Source organism: Homarus americanus, unplaced genomic scaffold (assembly GCF_018991925.1).
Source record: "Homarus americanus isolate GMGI-L3 unplaced genomic scaffold, GMGI_Hamer_2.0 scaffold30108, whole genome shotgun sequence".
NCBI classification, from domain to species: domain Eukaryota; kingdom Metazoa; phylum Arthropoda; class Malacostraca; order Decapoda; family Nephropidae; genus Homarus; species Homarus americanus.
The window spans coordinates 758,118-785,582 of NW_024748109.1; the positions used below are offsets into that span (position 1 = coordinate 758,118).

General features: G+C 47.6%; 1 protein-coding gene across 30 annotated transcripts in view; it reads left to right on the forward strand.

The window, feature by feature from the left end:
• LOC121880005 (ankyrin-2-like) overlaps positions 1-27,465 on the forward strand; it is a 200,630-nt gene that overhangs the window by 10,092 nt on the left and 163,073 nt on the right. For 15 of the 30 annotated variants that reach the window (XM_042386924.1, XM_042386925.1, XM_042386926.1 and 12 more), the window contains exon 1: positions 26,113-26,247. The exons of 1 other annotated variant lie outside the window; for it this stretch is intronic. In XM_042386924.1, the coding sequence (XP_042242858.1) occupies positions 26,224-26,247 (24 nt within the window). In that variant the 5' untranslated portion in view covers positions 26,113-26,223. Of the gene's footprint in view, positions 1-26,111; positions 26,248-27,465 lie in introns of those variants that run through there. 14 more of the 30 variants (XM_042386901.1, XM_042386908.1, XM_042386912.1 and 11 more) reach the window with 1 other exon arrangement.

Genomic DNA, 27,465 nt, shown 5'->3' on the forward strand with positions numbered 1-27,465 from the left:
ATTTCACCGTGTTCTGTCGCTGTCTTTTCCATGTCGTAAAAAATAATAATCATCTCATTATGGCGGAGGTGTACACAGGTAGGTAGGTAAGTAGTGTTGTACAGGTAGGTAGGTAGTGTGGTACAGGTAGGTAGGTAGTGTGGTACAGGTAGGTAGGTAGGTAGTGTTGTACAGGTAGGTAGGTAAGTAGTGTTGTACAGGTAGGTAGGTAGTGTGGTACAGGTAGGTAGGTAGTGTGGTACAGGTAGGTAGGTAGTGTGGTAGGTAGGTAGTGTGGTACAGGTAGGTAGGTGGTGTATTGGGAGTCGTAGTATGTGGCATTAAAGTGAGTGTTTGGAGGGAGGGGTTAGATGTTCTTCTTTATATTGTTTATAAGGTATATGCTGGGACAATCTCCACCCCCCCCTGGACGACACGCGGTACAAGCCAGGTTATAGGCGGCCATCCTCCCGCTATATGGGATAATAAATTTGGTTATATGATGGGGGGAGGGAGGGGGGGGGGAAAGAAGGGATGGAGGGAGGGAGAATGGCAGGAAGGAAGGAAAGGAGAGAGGGGTAAGATTGGTGAAAACAGTAACTATTGGCCCATACTAGGCAGTCCAGTTTACACCCGACCCCTATCGCTCATATATCCACCTAACCTATGTTTGAAGCTATCCAGCGTGTTCGAGTTAATGATGATGTTTGGTAACTTGGTCCATTCATCCATTACTCTATTTCCAAACCAGTGTTTACCCTATCTCGCGCCTAGATCTAAATATGTCTAATTTGAAACCATTGTTACGAGTTCGCTCCTGGTTGGATAGTTTGAGTTCCTTTGTTATATTACCTTTGTTCTGATGTTCTTATGTTCTTCCTTTCTTTCTTTCTTTCTCATTTTCTCTTCCGCTCTTTCTGGCATATTTACTTTTCTTCTGTTACCCCCTTTCTCCCTCTCCCCCCCTCTCTCCGTCTCTCCCCCCGAGCCATACAGAGGAAAGAGGGGAGATGGACACCCCTCTCCACCCCCCCCCCCCCCCCCGAGGTAAAGAGGGGGAGTGTTGGAGAATATGGCAGCGGTGTGTTGGGGATGAGCCAGTATACCTCCCTCCCTCACCAACCTATTTAGGGCCGACACCTGCTACTGTTGTTGTTGTTGTTGTTGTTGTAAGTGGGGTTGTATGATTTACTGATGTAGCCTTTCTTTATGTCTCTTTTAACCTCACCTAACCTCACCTCACCTAACCTCACCTCACCTAACCTCACCTCACCTAACCTCACCTCACCTAACCTCACCTCACTTCACCTAGCCTCACCTCACCAACCTCACCCCTCACCTAGCCTCACCTCACCTAGCCTCACCTCACCTCACCTAGCCTCACCTCACCTAGCCTCACTAACCTCACCTCACCTCACCTAACCTCACCTCACCTAGCCTCACCTCACCTAACGTAATCTTACCTAACCTAACCAACATCACAGGTGAATTTATACATTAGTGATAAATATTTCGTTATATTACCTTATAGTTATATTCTTATTGATAAAAAAAATGATAAATTAAAGGTTAGTGAAAGATGGGGATATAAATACAGGTTTGTGGAGGAGTCGTAACTAAGAGTCTTGGCCAGCTGCCTATTTCTTGACGTCATTGAGGGATAAACTGTATATGTATGTATGTATGTATGTATGTATGTATGTATGTATGTATGTATGTATGTGTGTGTGTGTGTGTGTGTAAGTTTGAGATGAGGCAATGCAGTACAACGAGAGGCAAAACTGGTCAGAAGTCATTATCGTTTTGTGTGTGTGTGTGTGTGTTGGGAAGCGCGTCTTTAGTGCATCCTTTGGGGGGCGGCAGTGTAGCAGGCCCAGGGAGGGAGGAGGGTGACCTTTGACCTTCAGTAGAAACCAATGTGCTTGTGTGTTTAGTCTGTACCTTTGCAACCTAACTCAACCCGTCTCTCAATATGAGTTTAGACTGGTAGGTGGTGTGTGCCTGGTCCCCACCTCACCTCACCTCCTTCTCTCCTCTCACCTGGTTTGTCCCCCCACCCCTCCCTCCCCCTCTCACCTAATTGTCTCCCCAATTCCACCTCCCCTCCTCTAGTCATCCCCCTCCTCCCCACCTCCACCGATCAACTTCCTCTGGGGGTGTCAGCATGATGTATCAGCCCCCCCCTCCCCCCTCCTGCTCGCGACCCTCACGCAGGTATCCAGACACTACTGAGTTAGGTAAACTTGACTCTGTTTTCCCCATTTACCTGTGTTGATAATGATCTGCTAATTAGGGGAGGAGAGCTTACCTGTGATTATTGAATTTGTGTTGTGGGCGTTTGTTTTACTTGTTGTTTTACGTAGTGTTTGTGGGGGGTTGTTGTTCTGTCATGTGAGGTAACAAACACACACACACACACACCACATTGAAATCTGTGTCATAACGTCTAGGTCATTAGTGAAGGTCGAAGGTCAAATAAATTTTTTTTTTATGGCAGCAGATACAGGCAGCCATCCGTCCTTCCTATACATTGAAGCTGCAGAAAGTTACCTGTCAATGTTACCTGAGGAATATTACCTGTCAAAGTTACCTGTCAATATGCCAATATTACCTGTCAAAGTTACCTGAGGAATATAATAAATCAGTTAAAAGTGGCTGAAATAAATGAACTAATTTAAGTATTTCTTGATATTATAAGTTAATAAGTGTTGTGTTTGTGTGTGTGTAATAATAATAATAATAATTAACGGTTTATTGAAAGAGCATGGCAGCCGGAAGGCTGAAAATATACAGTTATATAATTGGGAATGGATCTCTTGATTTACAAATAATATACAAGTAACATAAGTGATACAAATATGATATATAATAACAAGGTGTGTGTGTGTGTTATAGTAATAGACTTTGATAGTGGATTGGTAGTTCTCGCAAGTTATTTCAGATCACATGATGATTAGACACCTAGCTCATTTCACCTGAAGATTAGTCACCCCAGCTTATTTCAACCTTCAACTTATGAAATACACTAAATGTTTCTGGGGGGGGGGGTTAGGTTAGGGTGGTTAATCTTGAGGTGAAATAAGCTGGAGTGTCAATAATAAGCTGGGGTGGTTAATCTTGAGGTGAAATACGCTGGAGTGTCAATAATAAGCTGGGGTGGTTAATCTTGAGGTGAAATAAGCTGGAGTGTCAATAATAAGCTGGGGTGGTTAATCTTGAGGTGAAATAAGCTGGAGTGTCAATAATAAGCTGGGGTGGTTAATCTTCAGGTGATCCCTTATTTCCTATGCATATATTAACGTTAGATTGGAATTACCTGCTGTGAGCGGTGAGTATTGTAGCTGTGTTTAATGGTGTGGTGGTTGGCTCAGGTGTGTGGCGTCGTATGCTAATGAGTTCAGAATATCGTGTTGTGTACGTGACCTTGTGTTGTTCCTTGTTCTGTGTGTGTGTGAGAGAGAGAGAGAGAGAGATCATGTGTGTGTGTGTGTGTGTGTGTGTGTGTGTGTGAGAGAGAGAGAGAGAGAGAGAGGAGAGAGAGAGAGAGAGAGAGAGATCATGTGTGTGTGTGTGTGTGTGTGTGTGTGAGGAGAGAGAGAGAGAGAGAGAGAGAGAGAGAGAGAGAGAGAGAGAGATTATGTGTGTGTAGTATGATGTGTCGGTGTGTGCTTGTGTGAGCCCTTGTGCGTGTGAGCATGTGTGTGTGCGTGTGTGTGTGTGTGAGGGGTGCGTGTGTCAGTTGGTCCGGTACCCACGGCGTTGCTTAAAGCCGCACACCCTTTATCGTCACTGCCGCCACCACCACCACCACCTCCACCACTACTACCACCACCACCACTATCACCACCACCACCTCTTTTTCTTTCACTCGGAGGCCGCCAGTCACTACCTGGAGGCCAACAACCTGGAGGTCAACACACTATAATTTGGAAGTCAACACACTTATATGGAGACCAACACACTTAACCAGGAGGTCAACACACTTATATGAAGGCAACACACTAACCTGGAGGCCAACGCATTTAACCAGAAGGTCAACACACTTATATGGAGGCCAACACACTAACCTGGAGACCAACACAGTAACCTGGAGGCCAACACAGTAACCTGGAGGCCAACACACTTATATGGGAGACCAACACACTTAACCAGGAGGTCAATCACATTTATATGGGAGGCCAACACACTTATATGGGAGGCCAACACTAACCTGGAGGCAACACACTCTAACCTGGAGGCCAACACACTTATATGGAGGTCACTGCACCAACCTGGGAGGCCAACACACCTTATCTGGGAGGCCAACATACTTATATGGGAGGCCAACACACTAACCTGGGAGGCCAACACACTTAACCTGGAGGCCAAATACACTGAACCTGAGACCAACACACTTAACCTGGAGGCCAACACACTGAACCTGGAGACCAACACATTCTAACCTGGAGGCTAACACACTTAACCTGGAGGCCAAACACACTGAACCTGGGAGGCCAACACTTAACCTGGAGGCACAACACACTAAACCTGGAGACCAACGTGCACTTAACTCCAGAGGCCAACACACTTAACCTGGGAGGCCAACACACTGAACCTGGGAGGCCAACACACTGAACCTGGAGGCCAACACACTGAACCTGGAGGCCAACATTACTTAACCTGGGAGGCCAGTGAGAGGTAAGAGTATCTAGCTGAGCGTTTGGTTGCGATGCTGGGATATCGTAGGCCCCCCAAAAAAAAAAAAAAATAAACGCCAGTCATGCAACAGTGTATTAGGTGTTGGGCCACTACCTGTACTGTAGGTGAAGTGAATTAGTACTAGTGAAATTTTACCTGTGAACAGCGACAGGTGTGAAAACGCTTTGGCCCTCTGTTAATGTGGGATTACGACACATTAACCTAACCTAACATAACATAACATAATCTAACCTAACATAACCTAACGTAACCTAACCTAACGTAACCTAACCTAACGTAACCTAACCTAACGTAACGTAACCTCACACATCAGGCCAGAGCAGACCAAGACCTGATCCTACCTGACCCGGTCTAATTACATGGGGTAAATTTGAATACCCTGAGTGTGATTAATGGAGCGATTAGCCGAACGTGTTGGAGTGGTTGGAAGGAGACGGTGGTGGTGGTGATGGTGGAGTGGTGGGGGTGATGGTGGAGTGGGAGAGAGGAGATGGTGATGTGGTGGGGAGATGGTGGTGTGGTAGGGAGGGGTTGGTGGAGTGGTGATGGGGAGGGGAGATGGTTGGGTAATGGGGAGGGGAGATAGTTGGGTGATGGGGAGGAAATGGTGGAATGGTTGGTGGAGTTAACAAAAGCCATCACAGTATGTTTACATCCCGTGAAGATGTTGTCATGGTAACCTAAAATAAATCATCCTACTCGCTAATTAGTCGAGGTATAGCGTAAGATCATTAACCCAGGTGTAGTGAACATCTTAAGGAATATCTCTTATAACACGAACATTACCTGTCATACCTGTAGGGGAGGAGGAGGAGGAGGTGGTGCGTGGTTGTGTGGAGTAGCTCCGCCCCCTGTTGTCAAAATTAACTCCGAAATTATGAGAAACTTGTGCTATTTATATGTCATACCTGGAGCGTTATTCTCCAGGTAAGGTCTTTCTCACAGGTGTATAGAGATGGGGGTTGATCTGGGGAGAGTCGCCAGTGTTCTTGAGGGCGTCGTGATCCCCTCCCTCTCCCCCTGACTATCCCCCCTCTCAAGTGACCTTTTGTTGTGGTTGATTGTTCTGTCGTCAAGTGTGTGTGTGTATGGAAGGGGGTGGGGTGGCCATCTTGGTTGTCAAGTGCATTGGGTGAGTTTGGTGTTTTGATGGTCAATTATGGCGCGTGTGTGAGAGAGAGAAGGAAGAAGAGGAGGAGGGGGTAGGGGAAGAGGAGGAGGGGGTAGGGGAAGAGGAGGAGGGGGAAGGGGAAGAGGAGGAGGGGGGTAGGTGAGGAGGAAGATGAGAGGGATAGGTCGTCTTGTACGTTGGTTGCACTTGTCTAGTCGCTCGTCAACAAGTCGCCGCCTCGACCCCTTCATTACGTCTGGCGTCCACCCGTAAATCCCAGCTCTCTCTCTCTCTCTCTCTCTCTCTCTCTCTCTCTCTCTCAACCACACCCTTCCCTCCCCCTCTTCTCCCTCTTTGCCCTCATAAATTCACTCCTCTCCCTCTCCCCTAAGCTCATTTCTCCCTCTCTTTACTCCTATATGCTCCCTCCACTCCCTCTCTCATCCCCATAAACTCCCTTTCGCCCTCTCACCCCCACTCCCTCCTCACAGAACTTTTCCCAGCATCTCCCTCCCCCCTCTCACCCCCCCTTTATACCTAAGTCATAAGGGAGTGGGTCAGCCAGGGTCCACTACACCTGTTGGGCGAGTGAGTGGCGGCAACAAGGTGTGTGTGGGGGCCGGGGGGCTCACATGGTTTGGGCATACCCGGGTGCATAGTCTCACTTCTTATCATGGGCTGTCATCACGCACTTCTCACTACTCCCTCACACTTCCTCACACTCTCACTCATCCCCCTCCTCACGCACTCCCTCACACACTTCTCACGCAGCACTCCTCACGCACTCCTCACGCACTTCACGCACTCCCTCACGCACTTCCCCTCACGCACTCTCACACGCACTCTCTCTTCACGCACTCTTCCACACACACACACTCCACCATCTCTCACGTTTCCGTTTTCTTTGATGGGTTTTTGTTTCACACTTTCCCGTTTTCTGTCACGATTTCGTTTTCTTTCCATTAGTTAATAACAGTTTTCAGCGGTGGACTTCCTCCTTAAATTAATTGACTCCTTCCTGTTCCTTCCTCTCCCTCCTGTCATATGCTATTAACTTATATTCGCTCCTTCCTCCTCCTCTTCCTTCCTCCTCCCCCCCCCTCCCTTCTCTTCCTCCCCTCCTACCTGTTTCCTCGTCTCCCTTGCCACACATTCTTCTCCTCTTCTACCTGTATCTTCTCCCTCTCCTACCTCATTCTCCCTTCTACCTCTTCTCTCCCTCCTACCTCTCCTACTGCGCCAGTGTGTCCACCACCAGATGTCACAGACTGGAGGTGGCGGCAGAGAATTAATGGGCACCTGAGTCGAGGTGTTTCCTGGAACCTGTTTTAGAAGAAGTGGTGGTGGTTGTTGTTGTTTTTTTCCCAGGATGTGTACTGGCCCATACCCTAGTTCATCCTGGGGTTAGAAACAAGGTATTAATGATGTGTTGGGAATGAGGAGGTGTTTTGGGGATGTGTAGGGGTGAGGAGGGATTAGGGATGTGCTGGGGATGAAAGGGGGTAGAGGTAGGAGGTGTGATGAATTAAGGGAGTTAGGAAGAATATGAACAAGGGGAGAGGTGGAGGAGGAGGTGGAATGAGAGGTGGCACTGCAGGTTATACGGGGAAGGGGGGGGTGGTGTGGTAGGGTCAGGTACTGTAGGTGGAACGCTAAGAGATGCTGGAAGCCTTGGGAGAGGGAGTGAGAGGGTTGTGGTGGGTATCTTAAGAGTGGGAGAGGGTAGAAGAGGGAATGGTAGTGGTGGTGGTAGTGGTGGTAGTAGTGGTGGTGGAAGACCTGTGAGAGAGGAAGTTTGGCAGCAGCAGGAGGAGGAGGTGGTGGTGGTGGTGGGGGGGGGTGGGGTGATGCTGGTGGGGGAGAGTCATGGTCTGTAGAAGGTGCAGAAGGTCGTCAGGTCTAAGGTAATCATGAGGTGATGCAGAGGACCAGGCAGTACTATGTATGAGAGAGTGCCACAGTGCCATAGTGCCTAGTTCTCAGGATGAAAGGTGAATGGACGTTAACTCTGTAATTAGGGTGGAATGACTGGCACGCGGAAGCAACAACGGCGGTGGAGGAGGGAGGAGGTGGGGTAAGGGGAAGAGGAGGAGAGGTAAGAGGAGGAGGAGAGGTAAGAAGAGGAGGTGGGGTAAGGGGAACAGGAGGAGAGGTAAGAGGAGGAGGAGAGGTAAGAAGAGGAGGTGGGGGTGGGGAACAGGAGGAGAGGTAAGAGGGTGAGGTGGGGTAAGGGAAGAGGAGGAGAGGTAAGAGGAGGAGGAGAGGTAAGAAGAGGAGGTGGGGTGGGAAGAGGAGGAGAGGTAAGAGGAGGAGGAGAGGTAAGAAGAGGAGGTGGGGTAAGGGAAGAGGAGGGAGAGGTAAGAGGAGGAGGAGAGGTAAGAAGAGGAGGAGAGGTGGGAGGGAGGAGGAGAGGTAAGGGGAACAGGAGGAGAGGTGGGAAGAGGAGGAGGGGAGGGGTAAGGGAAGAGGAGAGAGGTAAGAGGAGGAGGAGAGGTAAGAAGAGGAGAGGTAAGAGGAGGAGGTAGGGGAAGGGAACAGGAGGAGAGGTAAGAAGTGAGGAGGAGAGGTGGCTGGGAGGAGGAGGAGAGGTAAGGGGAACAGGAGGTGAGGTAAGAGGAGGAGAGGTACGAGGAAAGAGAGGTAAGAGGAGGAGGGGTAAGAGTAGGGAGGGTAAGAGGAAGAGGAGGAAGGGTTAGAGAGTAGGGGAGGTAAGAATGGGGAGGGTAAGAGGAGGAGGAGGAGGGGTAAGAGGAGTAGGAGGGTAAGAGGAGGAGGGGTAAGAGGAAGAAAGGTTAAGAAGAGGAGCAGGAGGTGGAAGGGCAGTGAACATAAGAATTGTGATTAATTAATGTAAAATAAATAAACTTAATCTTTTAGTAAAGGATTGTTCAGTGTATATAAGACCGTGTGGGCGTGGTGGGTTGAGAGAGAGATGGTGTGGGCGTGTAAAGAGAGAGTAGGTGTGGGCGTGTAGAGAGAGAGAGAGAGAGAGAGAGAGAGAGGGAAGAAAATATGTGTGGGCGTGGAAAGAGAGAGTAAGTGTGGGCGTGTAGAGAGAGAGAGAGAATGTAAGAGTGTGGGCGTTCTCAGGCCTCCTTCAGGTTCGTGTGTACAGTGAAATAAAAATAACATGTATCCAGTTTGTGTCGGGGAAGGGGTGTGTGTGTGTGTGTGTTTTGTGTGTGTTTTTTGTGTGTGTTTTGAGTCTGTGTGGAGGGAATCAGCAGAGAGGTGGAGGGAACTAACGGAGAACTGGAGGGAACTAACGGAGAACTGGAGGGAACTAATGGGCCACCAGGAAGAGCGCCATCATCACATGTACTTACCTGTGGGACTCACCTTGATATGCAGATGAAGTCACCAGGTCGGCTCGTTTGTGCTGGAGAGGGTTAAAACTCCCCCATCCACCCTCTACCCCCCTCCCTCTCTCCCTTCCCCTCCCCTCTGGCGGTGGTAAGGGAAACTTGTGTAGGTGGAGGGGGTCTTGTATAGGTGGAGGGGGGTCTTGTATATGTGGAGGGGGTCTTGTATAGGTGGAGGGGTACAGGTGGAGGGGTCTTGTATAGGTGGAGGGGGGTCTTGTATATGTGGAGGGGGTCTTGTATAGGTGGAGGGGGGTCTATCTTATTCTGAATAGGGCACCGTCGGAGCCTGGGTGACAGGAGAGCTTTGTAAACACCCCGGTTCTGAGTCCCTCCCCATCCCCCCTCCTCCCCCCCTCCGCCGCCGACCAGGAGCTAATCTGCGACAAGCTTCTCGGGTTCAGATTACGAGACACATCCCTCAGGAACGAGTACATCTTCTCTCAAACATCCCAGACTCACAGATCTTTGACATTTAAGACCCACATACGCGTCATACCTTCCTGACTTATCTGATATGTAAACAAACTCATTTTCCAAAGAGTTTATTTGAGGAAGATCATTATTGGTACAAGAGAACACACACACGGAGGAACCAGCCAACCTTTCAACCTACTCGTGTATTTCAACAACAAAAAGCAAAACCAAAAAGATAAATCATTTGTATTATCTTTTTTAATCTCGTGGCTGCAGTCCAAACCCTTCGTCAGTAGTGAGAAGGTGAGGATAAATTCACTTAGTTCGAGACACAAGACGGGGGAGGGGAAGGGGGGGAGGTCGCCGCTCTGTCTGGGGGAGGAAGGAGGTGACTGTCGTGGTGGGGGGTGATCTTATGATGCTATGGTGATGGTAGGGGGGGGTAAGCAGGGTGGTAATGGTGTTGTGAAATATGCTGTGGTGGTGGTGACTGTTGGTGGTGTGGTGCTGTTGTGGTGGTGACTGTTGGTGGTGTGGTGCTGTTGTTGTGGTGACTGTGACGGTGTTGTTGTACTAATGCTGTGGGAACTGTGGAGGGAATGCGCTCTGTGGATCAATAACAGAGGAAATTAATTATTTTGGAGCGGGTGGTCCGAGAGAGAGAGAGAGAGAGAGAGAGAGAGAGAGAGAGAGAGAGACGAAGAATTGGGGAAAGGGGAAGTAGAGATTGTGGGTAGGGGAATTGGTTTGAAGGGGGGATGGGGATTGGAAGGAGAGAAGGATTGGGTAAGAAAGAGAGAGAGAGGGGGGGGAAAGAGGGAGCATGGGGTGAGAGAGAGAGAGAGAGAGAGAGAGAGAGAGAGAGAGAGATGGTTAGGGGAGAGAATGGGGTGAGAGAGAGAGAGGAAGAGAAATTGAGCGAGAGAGAAAGAGAGTGAGTGAGTGTGTGTGTGTGTGTGTGTGTCAGGATGGGGAGGTATGGTAACATGGGGGATGTATTATGGGGTGGGTATGGTAGCATGGGAGGGGAGTATGGGTCATTAATCACTCTGATGGTGTGGGTGATGGAGGAGGCTGTGTCGACAATGTTGTGTAGAACAGTGGAACGATACTCAGCCGTGCGATATGTGGTCCTTGGTTCACTGGTGTGGTCCTTGGTTCACTGGTGTGGTCCTTGGTTCACTGTTGTCCTTGGCTCAGTGGTGTGGCCCAGATTCACTTGATATATCTCTGAGGCGCTTTGGTGTGGCTCAGATTTAATGGTGTGGCCCCTGGTTCACTGATATGTCTGTGGGTCGCTTTGATGTGATCCTGATTTACTGATGATGTGGCTCTGGCTCAGTGGTGTGGCTGTGGCTCTGGCTCAGTGGTGTGGCTGTGGCCCTCTCTGATACCTTCACGATTAGCTGTCACTTACCTACATGAGTCTGGCTTGTTGTTGACGCTGCCGTGAGAGAGAGAGAGAGAGAGAGAGAGAGAGAGAGAGAGAGAGAGAGAGAGAGAGAGAATATCCAATCATCTCACCTGAATTAATAATTAACACAGGTGATGATAATAACTTCGCGATAGCTTACAATATATATATTTTTTTATCTTTAAGTAACTTTTAACTTATTTCAGATTTTTTTTGAGGTGTATCGACAGTGGAAAGCATCTGAGAATTATTTAAGATAAGATTGACTTTAATTAAATCAGTTCATTATACTCTATAGGCAGTGACCGTGTGTGAGATATCAATATAAATATTCTTAAGTTACCCCTCTCTGCCTCACTTTTTTTTACCCCGTGTTAAACTAATAAAATCCTTCTCTTTCGTCTCTTTCCCTCACTTGTCTCTCACTATCTACCTTTTCCTCAATTACTCTTCCATTCTTCTGTACTCTTACTAATCTGGTTAGGTTAGGTTACTAATATGGTTGACGAGTTGGATATCTTATTCCAGATTAAGTTGAGTAATCGTGGCTGTTCCGTTTTCTGTGGAGATTCCGGCGCAAATTTTCCTTCCTAGAGAAAATATTTTAAAAGTTTATAAATATTTAGATATATTTTAAAACATTTTTGGGGGATAAAATAATATTATTTTTTATTATTATTTATATATTTATTTAGATTTTCTTTAGAGTTTATAAGGAAATAACAAATATTGAAGTCATGCGGGGGTGAGTGAGAATGGCGCCGGGTAGACTGTGTGATAAAGGCTCCTTCCTCCTGTCTGGCCATGGGGGAGCTGACGTGACGTGACTCATTACACCCGTTGGCCAACACTTCCTGGAAACAAAGGTGTAGAAGACCTCTGAGGGGGACAAAAAAAACCACATAGATATACTGGAGTGATTTAATGTGATTATCTAAGCAGCAATAACTTTTCCTCAATCACATAACAATACATAGTTGGGTATTTAATGGAATGGTATCAATAATTGGTGATTTGTGTAGCCTGATGCATTATTTAGTGTTCGTGGTAATATTAGTACATACGGTCCTTTGTTGTCGGGGTTGTTATGTTGTAGATCGCACTCCAGGATTATTGGGTTCAGAGGGAGGTCAGGTCAGGTCAGGTCAGGTCAGTTCACATTATTGAGCTAGAATGGCAGTGGTGGGCCAAAGAGGTGGTATGTATGTATGTATGTATGTATGTATGTATGTATGTATGTATGTATGATGGCAACAGTGGTGGCGAAATACCAAGCGCACGGTATACATACATACATACATACATACATACATACATACCTGTACATACATAGATGTTGCATGACGTCAGACAACAACAAAAACACCTCCATCATGCAACCTCCTCACCTCTTGTCCCTCCCATATACACCACTATTTCCGGGTATAGTTGTATCTACACCCTCAGATATACTTATACACTTAATTGTATACTTATAAATGTATCTACTCCCTCAGGTGCACCTATACACTTAAAATATACATACACTTGACAGGATATACATGTTTTTGACGGTGGCTTGTGTATGAATTGAATTAATTTAGAATACACATTAAAAGAAGCAGTAATATACATACCAACCCATACAGTATACATACCATCACATACAGTATACATACCAACCCATACAGTATACATACCATCACATACAGTATACATACCATCACATACAGTATACATACCATCACATACAGTATACATACCATCACATACAGTATACATACCATAATACAGTATATATGCCAACACAAAGTATACATACCATCATACAGTATACATAAACCCCTGTTCTCGTGCCGTGGTCAGGGTGTTGTAGGGGCAGGACAGAACAGGTCTAGGTTAGCGGGGCTCATGACCTATAAGGGCCAGTAGTCGTTATTGACTCGCTTACACACACAGACCAGCCACTGTGTTCAGGCGTTGTTGTACACCTGCCCTTTGTGGTAGAGTTCTTGTGTGTGTGTGTGTGTGTGTGTGTGTGTGTGTGCTACTAAAATCCCTTACTGATTAATCATATTTGTGCTGATGACAAGGTTCTTCAATACCATACTCAGGAGGAAACAACATTGCACACACACACACACACACACACACACACACACGATAGAATTCCTCCTTGTCCTTCCCTCCGTCAGTAGATCACTCACCCACACGCTGTTATTCTCCGTCAGGTAAGGTACTATTAGCGGTCAACACAGGGTGAGAGCTCAGGGTTATGTACAGGCTCATCATAACAGGGAATAATGATACCCTGGAGTGGTGATCTGTCAACACGCACTGGGAACTTGCTTGGTAGTGTGTGTGTGTGTGTGTGTGTGTGTGTGTGTGTGTGTGTGTGTGTGTGTGTGTGTGTGTGTGTGTGTGTGTTCAGGTCCGGCAGGTTGTATATACAGTACAGTACAGGTAGTTGCCATGTCATTTGGGCGGCACCTGCAGGTATTGAGATGCTGATCCATGCCATTCCCCCTTTTCCTTCCCACCCTCCACACATGTTAACGGCGCCTCACATAACTCCACTTGGGAGGGGGAGGGGGGGGAGGGTTCAGTAGAGTGCAAATTGTCCTCCCAACTCTTTTTTTTGTGAGGAGAAACTAATGCACTCTCTCGTCCGCCTTAACTTTATAATCTTGGCGCAGGTGGTAATGACTTCTTGTAGCTAGACAGACCACGACATCGATTCCTCCTCCTCTCTCTCTCCTCCTTCTCTCCTCCTCCTCCTCCTTGTTTCCCTCCTTCTCTTCTTTCTCCTCTCTCCTCCTTGTTTCCCTCCTCCTCTTCTCTTCTCCTCCTCCTGTCACCTCTCACCTGTATTTTCACTGATTCACCTTGAAGGATAATCATGTTTTTAAAACCTTGAAATATGTTCCCTTTCGTTACGTCATCAGATTAGTGATGGTAGGTATATGGTGGCAGTGTGATGGTAGGATGGTGGTAGTGGTGGGAGGTGGTAGTGGTATGGTAGTGATGGTGGTAGTGGTGATGGTGGTAGTGTGATGGTGGTGATGGTGGTAGTGGTGATGGTAGTGGTAGGTAGTGATGGTAGTGGGTGACGGTGGTAGGAGTGGTAGTGATGGTGGTAGTGGTGGTGGTGGTAGTGGTGGTGGTGAAGGTGATAATGGTTGTGGTGATATTTTTCGTTTAAGTCATTATTGTGTTTTATATTATTCGTTTTAATAATGTTTTAATTAATTTTATTTACGTATTGCATAAGACATGATTTTTATTTAAGTCACTCCTAATATTTTAAACCTTCGTAATTTTTTTTATTATATTTCATTTACATTTTTTAATATATATCAATGTTTTTATGCTCTCTGTGTGTGTGTGTGTGTGTGTGTGTGTGTGTGTGTGTGTGTGTGTGTGTGTGTGTGTGTGTGTGTGTGTGTGTGTGTGTGTGTGTGAGAGGATAATTCAGTCACCCAGGAACTTTGCTGTGAAAGTTAGTTCACAATGCCTTGCCCTCTTACTCCTGTCCCCCCCCCCCCCCCCCCCTTCCTCTTCCTCCCCCTTCCTCCCCCTTCCTTCTCCTCCTCCTCCTCCAGCTATGTGGTTCACCTCCATTAATAATTATTTTCTTATTTGTTGCAGGTAAGAAGGTGGAGACGTCGACAATGAACAGCCGATTGTGGTGATGGGAGAGTGTGTTTGTCTCCTGAGGCCGTGTGAGTACCTACCTACCTCTCCCACACACACACACACACACACACACACACACACAAACACTCAGACCATCATCAGTGTGTTTCCAGGAGAGTAACCAACTGGATGCTGGTGATGTGTGGAAAAGCTCAGTCAGTATGATTGAAAAAAAAAATACTGAAGGAACGGATTTACCGAGCTTGATGCTATGGTTGTGACTTAGAATTTCCTTTGGGTGTCATTTCCCACCCCAGTTATAGGGAAATTGTGGGGGGAACGTGGAGCAATTCCCCACAGATCAGAAAAATTGTGGGGGAAAAATAGTATAAAATGTACATATAGGGAAATTTAGAGCTTCTGGTGGGGATATTTTACTGCGAGTCTCTCTAAGATATTGGAGAGGGGGGGGTATGGTGGCAGGAGGAGGATTGAATGAAGCCCTCCCTCACTCCCTCTCACCCTCCCACCCTCTTGTGTTGGATAACCTGGAGGTGGGGGAGAGAAGGTGAAGAGGGAGGAGAGAGGAAGATGAGGGGTGAAGATGTAAGGACGATAGGGAGGAGGGGGGGGGAGAGAAAGAGAGAGAAAGAGGAGGGAGGAGGAAATGGGTCACGTTACTGTGGATATTTGACTAAATCCGAGTTCACATTATCAAATATTTACACAATATACATTTGAGTTGTAATTGAACTTCGTGTTAAGGAATATCTGTATTATTTTAGTATACTCACGGCGGATTTAACTCCATAAACAAAACGATAATTCGGTTTAATTATGACGATTATTTTTGTCAAGATTTTCCCGCAAGATGGCGTCTCTCAGGTGGACCTATAACGAGTAAACTTTGAGAAAACTCTATTGATTTACTGTTTATAATGACCCCCCTGTTCCTTAAATCACGAGGAAAAGCTCCTTAGTAGCTCCGGAGGTATTAATTAAGAAAATCGAAGCATCTTTGTTAGAGGTAAACGGTATTAGAAGCTAAAAATATCTTGTCTAGAACCCCGAGGAACCATACAAGCGTTGAGGCGTCGTGTGTGTCGTCTTAACCCCACAAAGTATAGTATCTGGCTGCTGCTTTATCTTCCAGTATATAATTCTTATCACCCCTAACCTCACCACCCCCTAACCTCACCACCCCCTAACCTCACCACCCACTACTTTACCACCCCCTAACCACACCACCCACTACTTCACCACCCCCTACCTTACCACCCACTACTTCACCACCCTCTAACCTCACCACCCCTAACCTCACCACCCCTACCAAAGTGACGTTCGCTAACACACCAACAACCATCATGGCTTATAACAACACTTAACCACCGACCCAAACAGGAGAGGTAAATCTTTTCAATACGCCTCTGTGGTGGTGTGGTGTAGTGTAGTGTAGTGTAGTGTGGTGTGGTGTGGTGTGGTGTGGTGTGGTGTGGAGGCGTGGCACCGTTGAGAAAGAACCTTGTGTGTACTTACCTAACCCATCTTCCCGGGAACCTTTTATGAAGAGCTGAATGCTGGGTTGTGAGCCTCTTGCCTTCTCCAATCTTCAAGCCGTCTCGCTATTTACCCATATTCAACAGCTCTTCTTCATGGCAGGTGTTTTAAGTCGCTGGGTTTAATTTGGTTTCTGTTTTAACTTTGGAAATAATTCTGATTCTTCATGGCAGGTGTTTTAAGTCGCTGGGTTTAACTTGTTTTCTGTTTTAACTTTGGAAATAATTCTGATTCTTCATGGCAGGTGTTTTAAGTCGCTGGGTTTAACTTGTTTTCTGTTTTAACTTTGGAAATAATCATAACTTTATAACCAATTTCCATTTTGTTGTTTAGGTTTATATAACGGTTGTAAAGAGATAAGTTGTGTTGGGTAATACTTGAGGTTGTGTTGTTGGAGTCTTTGCTAAGTCGTAATGCTTTCACTCGACGTTTTACTGGAGGTGTCGAGGAGGAGGTATATTTAGTGTGGGTGCTTGAGGAGTAGGTTGGAGGAGCCGAGGAGGAGGTATATTTAGTGTGGGTGCTTGAGGAGTAGGTTGGAGGAGCCGAGGAGGAGGTATATTTAGTGTGGGTGCTTGAGGAGTAGGTTGGAGGAGCCGAGGAGGAGGTATATTTAGTGTGGGTGCTTGAGGAGTAGGTTGGAGGAGCCGAGGAGGAGGTATATTTAGTGTGGGTGCTTGAGGAGTAGGTTGGAGGAGCCGAGGAGGAGGTATATTTAGTGTGGGTGCTTGAGGAGTAGGTTGGAGGAGCCGAGGAGGAGGTATATTTAGTGTGGGTGCTTGAGGAGGAGGTTGGAGGAGCCGAGGAAGAGGCTGAAGGAGGACCCCCTTGAGTATAGACCTTTATTGTTGTTGGCCTCCACCACCAGGAGTGTGTATGTACTGCTGTAGTCTCACCTGTCACACCTTCTGGGGCCACACCTGTAGCCACACCTATACTCTCATCTGCTTTAACCTCACCTGTTGAAACCACCCCTGAGTCTCACTTGTTATAACCACACCTGTAGTCTCACCTGTCGTCTCACCTGTAGCCACACCTACTGTACAACTGTTCGTCACCACCTTGTGTGTTCACTCACCCCAAGAGTCAATATTAAGTCTGGTGGGTCCACACTACACTCTCTCTCTCTCCCTGTCTCCTGGGTCTAGTGTGTGTGTGTGTGTGTGTGTGTGGAAGGGCCCGGGAGAACAATTATATACATGGCTTTTTGTTTTGTTTACACACTTTTGACCCACACTTTTTTTTATACACTTTTTCACCCGAGTATTTCACCAATAAGCGCTCGTTGTAAACATCAATATTCAGAGTCCTCTATAACGTTATATTAGGGGGGAGTAAATATTATTGTTTAGTAATGTAAATATCCCATCATGTTAAGCTGTATGTATTAATTTTCTGTATTATTTACCATACTCTGAAACAGCTCAACACTTCATGGAAAAAAAAGTATTGTGTAGAAAAAAAATGTAATTATGTAGAAAATATATTACGTAGGAAATGTATCATGTAGGAAATGTATTGTGTAAAAAAAATGTAATTATGGAGAAAATATATTACGTAGCAAATGTATCATGTAGGAAATGTATTCAACTCAGGTGGGTAAGGTATTAATTAGTTATGTCCAACTGGTGTAAATAAAAGTTTCGCCTGTTCGTGTATTTTGTAATGCTGTTGTTTTTTTAATTATGTATTGTATGCAATGAGTAATTGGGTGTTCTGTCTGTCTGTCTGTCTGTTTTGGGTTTATGAAATGGATTTTTAATCTCTCGCTTCTTGTTATTATTGTTGGTATTATTATTATTGTAGTTGTTATTTTTATTATTATTGTTATTGTTGTTGTTATCGCGTGTTTAGTTATCAGAACACTATCACACAGTCGAGGCGCAACACAGACAGAAACACTATATAGTTGTACTTGTTGCTGCTACAATTTTGGACACACACACTGGGGAATTTTACAGTTTGTCCCGCTGACGAGTTGTGGTGTGTGTAACTTGTTAACAATACAATGTTTTATACTGTAAATACTAACCATACATACATACATACATACATACATACATACATACATACATACATACATACATACATACATATATATACATACATACATACATACATACATACATATACATACACATACATGCTAGTTGTATTCATTATGACCCAAGATGGAGGTGACGGGGTGTGGGACAGACTTGACCACGATATTCAAGAAGATTTAATTTAATTGTTTTTATGTGTTTTTACGTTTATGGAAAATTAAACATATCAAACTACTTAATTGGTGGGTTAATATTAATGAAACTATCCGGTAGTGTTTTTAAGGAAGGCAAGATGGCGTATGGTAGCGTACTTGGGCAGGGTCAGCTCACGAGTGGAAATTTTCAGTAATTGTTTAAAAGTTTGTGAGTCAAGTTGTGTTGTGGTGGTGTTATGGTTGTACTACTCGAGCCTCACGTGTAAACAACAACAACAGGATCTTAAAAGTGTGGTAGGGTGCGTGGCTTGGTGGGAGGGGAGGGGTAGGGACGTGAGGAAGGGGTGTGGGGATAGGTGGTAGCTGTAGAAGTGGGTAGGGGGTGGTGTTTTTTTTTGTAGAGAAAGGAGGGTGAAAGAAGATTAGAGGTGGGGGAAGGAAGTTATAGTTCGGAAATTGAAGCAGTTTAGAAGGAGGTAAGAGAGGGTGGGCTGACCGCCTAGCTAAGCTAATAGTGTGTTAGGGTTGTGTCATGGGTTAGTTATTGTCTGTCGGTACAGGCACTAGACATCCTACCCTGTTCCATATATGGGTGTTTTGAGGGCCTTATTTCATATTCCTCCGACCCTACTGGCGGATGCTGGTCTAGGGAGGTTGTCTATTGCCTGGCCGTGTAGATCGGGGGTGGTAATGGACCTTTTGAGATTTGGTAACTTTTTGGGAACCATGAATGGTTGTTGTCGTTATCTGGTGGGAGTCTTTGAAAGAGTTCTTGCGTATGTGTGGCGGTAATGGCGTATGTGTGGCGGTAATGGCGTATGTGTGGCGGTGATGGCGTATGTGTGTGGTAATGGCCTATGTGTGGCGGTGATGGCGTATGTGTGGTGGTAATGGCGTATGTGTGGTGGCGATGGCGTAGTTGGTGATGGCGTGTGTGGTGTGCGTCGTGTGGTGTCGTATGTGTGGTAGTGTTGGCTTATTCGTGGTGGTATTCGATGTGTGGTGGTAATGGCGTATGTGTGGTGGTAACGGCGTATGTGTGGTGGTATTAGCGTTCGTGTGGTGGTGATGGCGTATGTGTGGTAGTGATGGCGTATGTGTGGTAGTGATGGCGTATGTGTGGTGGTGGTCCAGGCCTCTGTGTTGGTCTATTGGGAGCCGAGCGGAGGGGAAAAGCCGAGAGGTGTAGCTCAATTGCCCTCAGGAGGCCTGGAGGGGACGCTTGTAGAATGTATTTTATATTTCCTCTTCTCGTGTTACAGTTCTTGGTTATAATCGTATTTTCTTCTGACGCCCTGTGGTGTGTGTGTGTGTGTGTGTGTGTGTGTTGTTTGTGTGGAACTGGCGTATGTGTGTGTGTGTGTACATTGTGGAACTGGCGTATGTGTGTGTGTGTGTGTGTACATTGTGGAACTGGCTTATGTGTGTGTACAGTACATCATGGAACTAGCGTGTGTGTGTGTGTGTGTGTGTGTGTATCATGGAGCTAGCGTATACATGTACACCCTCCTGAAATTCATTATCATCATTTGGTCTAATTCGCCTCTTGGACAGTTGTTCCGTCTCTTAGACAGTTGTTCCTACTGTCTTGACTTGACGTCTGTAGATAAGGTGATGCTTGTAATGCTGAGTAGGAGGGCAGGGATTAGGATAGGAAGTAGTTTGGTGGCAATTTGGGGGAGGAGGGGGAGGGGGGGGATGGGGGAGGATGGGGGAGGGGAGAGGGGTTGGTTTAGGATCAAGGAAAAAAGGAGTAAATTTGAAGAAGTAAAGAGATTGACAGTATATTTGATCTTACATCTTGCGTGATTAAGTTCTAACTCTCAAGCTATGACGACCTCTGGTTGATTTAGGTTAAGTGTTGGTAAGAGTAGTGAGTTGGGGGCAGGAATGTGGAAAATTTTAGGTAGTTGTGTCAAGGAGGGTGTCAGGAGGTGTGGGGTGAGTGTCAGGAGGTGTGGGGTGAGTGTCAGGAGGTGTGGGGTGAGTGTCAGGAGGTGTGGGGTGGTGTCAGGAAGTGGAGAGCAGATGGGGTGAGTGTCAGGAGGTGGTTCAGTGTGAGGGTGTGGGTCAGGGTGTGGGTGGTATCAGGAGTGTGGTGTCAGGAGTGTGGGGGGTGAGTGTGGGGTGGTGTCAGGAGGTGTGGGGTGGTGTCAGGAGGTGTGGGGTGGTGTCCAGAGGTGTGGGTGGTGTCAGGAGTGTGGGGTGGTGTCAGAAGTGTGGGGTGGTGTCAGAGGTGTGGGTGGTGTCAGGAGGTGTGGGGTGGTGTCAGGAGTGAGAGGAGGTGTCAGGAGTGTGGGGTGGTATCAGGAAGTGTGGGGAGTGTCAGGAGGTGTGGGGTGAGTGTCAGGAAGTGTGGGGTGGTGTCAGGAAGTGTGAGGAGAGTGTCAGGAAGTGTGGGGTGGTGTCAGGAAGTGTGGGGTGGATCAGGAGTGTGAGAGTGTCAGAGGTGTGGTGTCAGGAGGTGTGGGGTGGTGTCAGGAGGTGGGGGGTGTCAGGAGGTGTGGGGTGGTGTCAGAAGTGTGGGGTGGTGCAGAGTGTGGGTGGTGTCGAAGTGATGGGAGGTGTCAGGAAGTGTGGGATGGTGTCAGGAAGTGTGGGGTGAGTGTGGGATGGTGTCAGGAAGTGTGAGGAGGGTGTCAGGAAGTGATGGGAGGTGTCAGGAAGGTAGTGTTTATGCTTCAATTTTAGAAGGAGTATTTATGAAAGGGTAGTAGTGGTGGTAGTAGTGGTGGGTATGGTGGTAGTGGTGGTGGGTATGGTTGTGGTGGTAGTGACATTAATGGTGGGTATGGTGGTGGGTGTGATCGTAGTGGGTTGGGTAATGGTGGTGGTGGTGATAGTGATGTGATGTTGAGTGATGGTGTATAGTGGTGATTTGGTGAGGTAATGGTGGTGGTGGTGATAATAGTGGTGATGGTGATATAGGTAACAGATGGTGAAGAGGTGACGGGAGGGACTGAACTAACCCCCATACTTGCTCATGACCCCAACACAATGTTCCCCCTCCTCTCGCCTCTTCACCTCCTCCGCCCCTCCCTCCCCCCTCGCCCCTCTTCCCCCCTCCTCTACATTACCACCCTTAACCATCTCCAGGGACTTCACCACGGCCAAGGTTATCCTCCAGTGAGTATAACAGTGTAGAGGGGGAGAGACTCTACACAATTAGGGGAGACTCAAGGCCAGGGGAGAGGAGAGGGAAGGGGAGGTCAGGATTGTGGGGGGGAATGGCTGGCGATGGGGGACAGTAATGGTGGTGTAGTGATGGGCACAGTGGACAAGATTTTAGTAATAGGGTGTGGTGAGGGGGGGGGCAAATAAGTGGTGGAGAGAGGGGGGGTGGCTGGATAGTGACTAGAGGGAGTGGAGAAGGAATCCCTCAATCCCACAGTCACACAACTCGAAAAGAATGACAAGATAAATGACGTCGATTAGCAAAAAAACACTCAAAAGTTATTGATTCACTTTAATGACGATCCAAGAAAATAATAACAGCTTTTTGTGATCATGGGTACATATATATCTCAGACCTCACCTCACCAGACCAGACCAGACCAGACCAGACCTTACCAGACGAGACAGAGATACCCCACCAGACCAGACCTCACCAGACCAGACAGACCCACCAGACCAGACCTCATCAGACCAGACAGACTCACCAGACCGGTGACCTCACCAGACCAGACAGACCCACCAGACCAGACCCTCATCAGACCAGACCAGACAGACCCACCAGACCAGACCTCACCAAACCAGACAGACCCACCAGACCAGACAGACCCACCAGACCAGACCTCATCAGACCAGACCAGACCCCACCAGACCAGACCTCATCAGACCAGACAGAGCCCCTTGAGTGGCGTTCATGTGATATTTACATCTCTCGCGCCTGACTTATCTGTTTACCATCTCACATCATCGTTTTCCAAGATCTGATGGAGTAGTTTATGAGTTTGTGAGGTAGTTTGTGAGTTTGTGAGGTAGTTTGTGAGTTTGTGAGGTAGTTTGTGAGTTTTTGGAGTGTTTTATGAGTTGGTGGAGTGCTTTGTGAGTTTGTGGAGTGTTTTGTAATTTTGTGGAGTGTTTATTGAGTTTGTGGAGTGTTTTATGAGTTTGTGAGGTAGCTTGTGAGTCTGTGGAATGTTTTGTGAGTTGTGGAGTGCCTTGTAAGGTAGATTGTGAGTCTGTGGAGTGTCTTGTGAGTTTGTGAGTGTGGAGTGTTTCGTGAGTTTGTGAAGTGTCTTACGACTCTACGAGCTGTTTTGTGAGTCTGCGAGCTGTTTTGTGAGTCCATGAACTGTCTTATGAGTACTTCTAGTTTATGACAGTCAGGTAATTGACCCAGGTTAAGTTGTTGACACCTGCCGGCCTCACTTTTTTACATCACTTTACAAAATAATAAAATTCTCTTAATATTGTGTAATTAGTCCCCCCTCCCCCCCTCCCCCCCTCCTCCCTCAGTATTCAGTGCTTCCTCCTGACTACCCCTACACCCCTTCTCACCTGTGGTTGGTACTTCCTCCTCCTCCCCATTTCCCCTAACCCCCTCCTTCCTCATCCCTCACCCCTCCTCAACCCTCACCTCCTCAAACCCCACACCCCATTGTCCCATCCGGAGGTTTCAATTTTTCTCCAGTGTGTGTGTGTGTGTGTGTGTGTGTGTGTGTGTGTCATGCAGTAGTGGGAGTACTAGGGTGGTGGTGGGGACATGACACCAGGGGTGGTGGTGGTGGGGACATGGTGTGGTGGTGGTGGTGGTACATGGTAGTAGTGGTGGTGGTGGACATGGTAGTGGTGGTGGAGTACATGGTGGTGGTGGTGGGGGACATGGTAGTGGTGGTGGGGACATGGTGGTGGTGGTGGAGTCATGGTGGTGGTGGGGACATGGTGGTGGTGATGCATGGTGGTGGTGGTGGACATGGTGGTGGTGGTGGAGGACATGGTGGTGGTGAGGACATGGTAGGGTGGTGGGGACATGAGTGGTGGTGGTGGGGGACATGGTGGTAGGTGGTGGTGGTGGGACATGGGTAGTGGTGGTGGGGGACATGGTAGTGGTGGTGGACATGGTAGTGGTGGTGGGGACATGGTGGTGGTGGGAGGACATGGTGTAGTGGTGGAGGACATGAGTGGTGGTGGGGGACATGGTAGTGTGGTGGAGGACATGGTGTGGTGGTGGGGACATGGTGTGGTGGTGGGGGACATGATGTGGTGGTGGGGGACATGGTGGTGTGGTGGAGGACATGGTGGTGGCATGGTGGTGGTGACATGGTGTGGTGGTGGGGGGGTAGTGTGACATGGTGGTGGTGGTGGGGACATGGTGGTGGACATGGTAGTGGTGGTGGAGGACATGGTGTGGTGGTGGAGGACATGGTGGTGGTGGTGGGGGACATGGTAGTGGTGGTGGGGGCATGGTAGTGGTGGTGGACATGGGTGGTGGTGGTGGTGGTGACATGGTGTGGTGGTGGAGTGGTAGTGGTGGTGGTGGTGGTGGTGGTGGTGACATGGTGACATGGTGTGTGGTGGTGGGGGACATGGTGGTGGTGGTGGGGGCATGGTAGTGGTGGTGGACATGGTAGTAGTGGTGGAGGACATGGTGTAGTGGTGGACATGGTGGGTGGTGGGGACATGGTAGTGGTGGTGGTGGTGGTGGTGGTGGACATGGTAGTGGTGGTGGAGGGACATGGTGTGGTGGTGGAGGACATGGTGGACATGGTAGTGGTGGTGGAGGGAACATGGTGGTGGTGGTGGAGGACATGGTGGTGGTGGTGGAGGACATGGTGGTGGTGGGGACACATGGTGGTGGTGCATGGGTGGTGGTGGGGGACATGGTCCATCCCCCAGGATCCTATCCTCCTCCTCTTCATCCCTCTCCTATCCTCCCCATCCCTCCCTCTCCTCCCCACCCCCTCTCCCCTCCCCCATAATTCCTCGTCTACACCTGAAAATCCTCCTTATCGTACCCAGAGGGAGGCGTGCAGATGTACAAACAATATACATAGTTAATACAGTTATACCGACAATATACATAGGTAACAGGTAATATACATAGATAATACAGGTATACAGACGAAGCTAAACAATAACTCGTGATCTCAGAACAGGTTAATGACCCCGACTCAGGTGATATGAAGCACAGAGGAATGGGAACACGACAAGGTGCCTCCTCTTAAATAACTATTAAATACCTCAGTCACTACTCATATACGTCTGGTACTTATACTTAACACTTAAGAGGTAGACAAGTGGGGAAATCGTATAAGTGTGGTGTCAGGTGTTGAGGAATGGTATGTGGGTGATTGTGGTGGTTAGGGGTTAAGCTTTGATAACTCGTGTTTGTAGGAGTTCTGTAAATGGTTGGAGGTAATAATTTTGGAGGGAGGGAGGAGGGAGATGTTGTTTTTGTAGGGGGAGAATGTCGTGTGGTGGGGGAGTGTTGGAGTGTTGTGGTGGTGGGATTTTTGGGGTGGTGGGGTGTTGGTGGTGGTGGGGAGTGTTGGTGGTGTGGTGGGGAGTGTTGGTGGTGGTGGGGAGTGTTGGTGATGGTGGGTAATGTGTTGGTGTGGTGGAAGTATGTGGTGGTGGGGTGTGGCAGTGTGACGGTGTTCTGTGGTGATGACATACAAACATACATACATACATAGATACATACCAAAATACATACATACATACAAAAATACATACATACAGAAATACATACATACAGAAATACATACATACCAAACCAAGAATAGACTCACCATAGAAGAATATTAAAAAAAATTAATCCTATAACAGAATAACTAGAATGAGAGGAATAAATTAAACATAAGACTTAGTAAAACAAAATAATTGGCCATTTAATTTAAGTTGAGGAATAATGGTAAGTGATATTAATGGGTAAAATATGATGTCAGGAAGGTCAGGGGTGGTGAGGTTTAGGTTAGGTTAGGTTAGGTTAGATTTAGGTTAGGTTAGGTTAGGTTAGGTTAGGTTTGGTTTGGTTTGGTTTGGTTTGGTTTGGTTTAGGTTAGGTTAGGTTAGGCTGGGTTGGTGATTGTGAGGGTAATGGTAGTGGTGAAAATGAGTGATGGTGACGATATGGTTAGTGATGATGGTGGTGATGGTGAAAAGGTATTGTTTACTTGTGATGACTTATGGTGACACGAGGTAATAATGGTTATTGTGGATTGGTGGTGAGAATAATGATTGTGGTCACTATCATGGGAAGTAATGCAGGATGATGGTGATTATTTATCAGAATCACGAGCTGGTATGGTGTTGATGGTGAAGGAGTCAGGAATATCACCAAGCCAGAGTTGTATAGTGACTGCTGGCTGTTGTGAAGGTTATTATTTGGTGATTGTGTTGTTGTTGGTGAGGGTGGTTGTGATGTATGGTGGTGATTACAACATGGTGGTGGTTACAGGTGGAGAAGGTTGTGGTGGTGGTAGAGTCTGGCAGCGTGGTGGTGGGTGTGGTGGTGGTGTGAGGGGCGTGGTGCTGCTGTGGTAGCTGGTGGTGCGGTAGCTCTAGCTGTTTCTGCCGTGGCCGCAGGTTGGTCGTGACGGGTGGTGGCATCAGTCTTGCTGTCTGTCACGGAACTGTGTGATAACTTGTGTTCAGGTCGTCACGTGGTGTGGTAGAGCTACTGTATGTATGTGTGTGTGTATGGGCGTGCGGGCGTGGTGTGTGTTTTGACGTGTGTACATATGTGCGTGTAGTAGCCACGTGCGCGGGCGTATTGATCGGTGTTGCGCGGTGGTGGTGGTCGGGTGCGGCGCGGCGCGAGTCGGACAGTCTCCGTCTGAGAGCCTCAGTGACCACATCCGCTGTCACGCCGCCCATGGCCCTATACTGACACGCCTACGCCCACAGGAATGAGCTAGACATCATGGTCACCGAGGGAACCAACCTGGTAAGTGAGAGCACTGTTAGCTGTGTGGTGGTGGTTGGTCACGCCCCGCCCCCACGCCCGTCACCCCTCCCGCCCACCCACCCACCCACTCACTCACACTCCACTGGAACATTACATCCGGTCCTCCCTGTCCTTGACCGTGTACTAGCCTCCTCCTGCAGCCCTGGTGGTGACCCCAACACTGGTAGGATGTGTTAACCTGAGCGCTAGCATCGTCATTACCAGGTCAGCGGGCCCAGTAGCCTCGCCTCGCCCGCCCACCATCACCAGTGCCAGACGCTGCTCGTACCTCGTAATTGTCAGCCCACCAGGACAGGTTTATCCGCTACAAGCTTAACATTTTCTCAGTGGTGGTGTGAGTGATGATTACCTCTGTGTGGGTCAGTGGGTGGTGGGTGTGGTGTGGGGAGGGAGTGTTGTCTGGTGCGTTTGGGTGTTGCGTGACAGGTTCAGCGTGGTGGGGGGAGGAGGGGGGGGGAGCGGTGCCACCCTCCTCCGCTCATTGTCAGTCGAGGCTGGGGCCCAACACTCCAGCCCATGCTCCAGCCAGACCATAGGTCGTCGTCCACTTGCGCTGACCACGCATACCACGACGGCGCGATGCTTCTGCTTACTCGGGGTGCATGTGCTGGGAAAAAATTCTAAGTTAATTTTTGGGTTAGGTTAGGTGAGGTGAGGTGAGGTGTAATTCCCTACTAGGAGTGCCTTCGTAGATATGCCGTCACTCAGCAGTATCACACACATGTACTCCCCTTTTAGGCGTCGTGTGTGTACAGTTAATACTTTCATCTTTTGACGGGCCGCATAACAACTGTCACCCTCACATACACCTACACAGCACGGAAACACCACACCCCCACTACACCACACCCCCACCACACCACACCCCTACCACACCACACTATGGCAGCGGCGTACCTAATTTGAAGCACAAGATGAGAGGACGACTTTAAGAGTAATGCCTCCTAGTTACCATGACTCTCTGATGCCTCTTTGATGATGATGATGATAATGATTTTAAATATTTTAAATCACCTGATGGAAATAGTGCCGGAAAGACGTGTTTTTTGTGTTTTGTTTGATGTCTCTGAGGACTTGAAGCAGGTTGTTGTTGTTGTTGTTGTTGTTGTTATTTTTTGTTGTTGTTGTTGTTGTTGTTTTTGTTATTTTTGTTTATTGTTTTATTATTATTGTTGTTCTCAGATGGACAAAACTAGA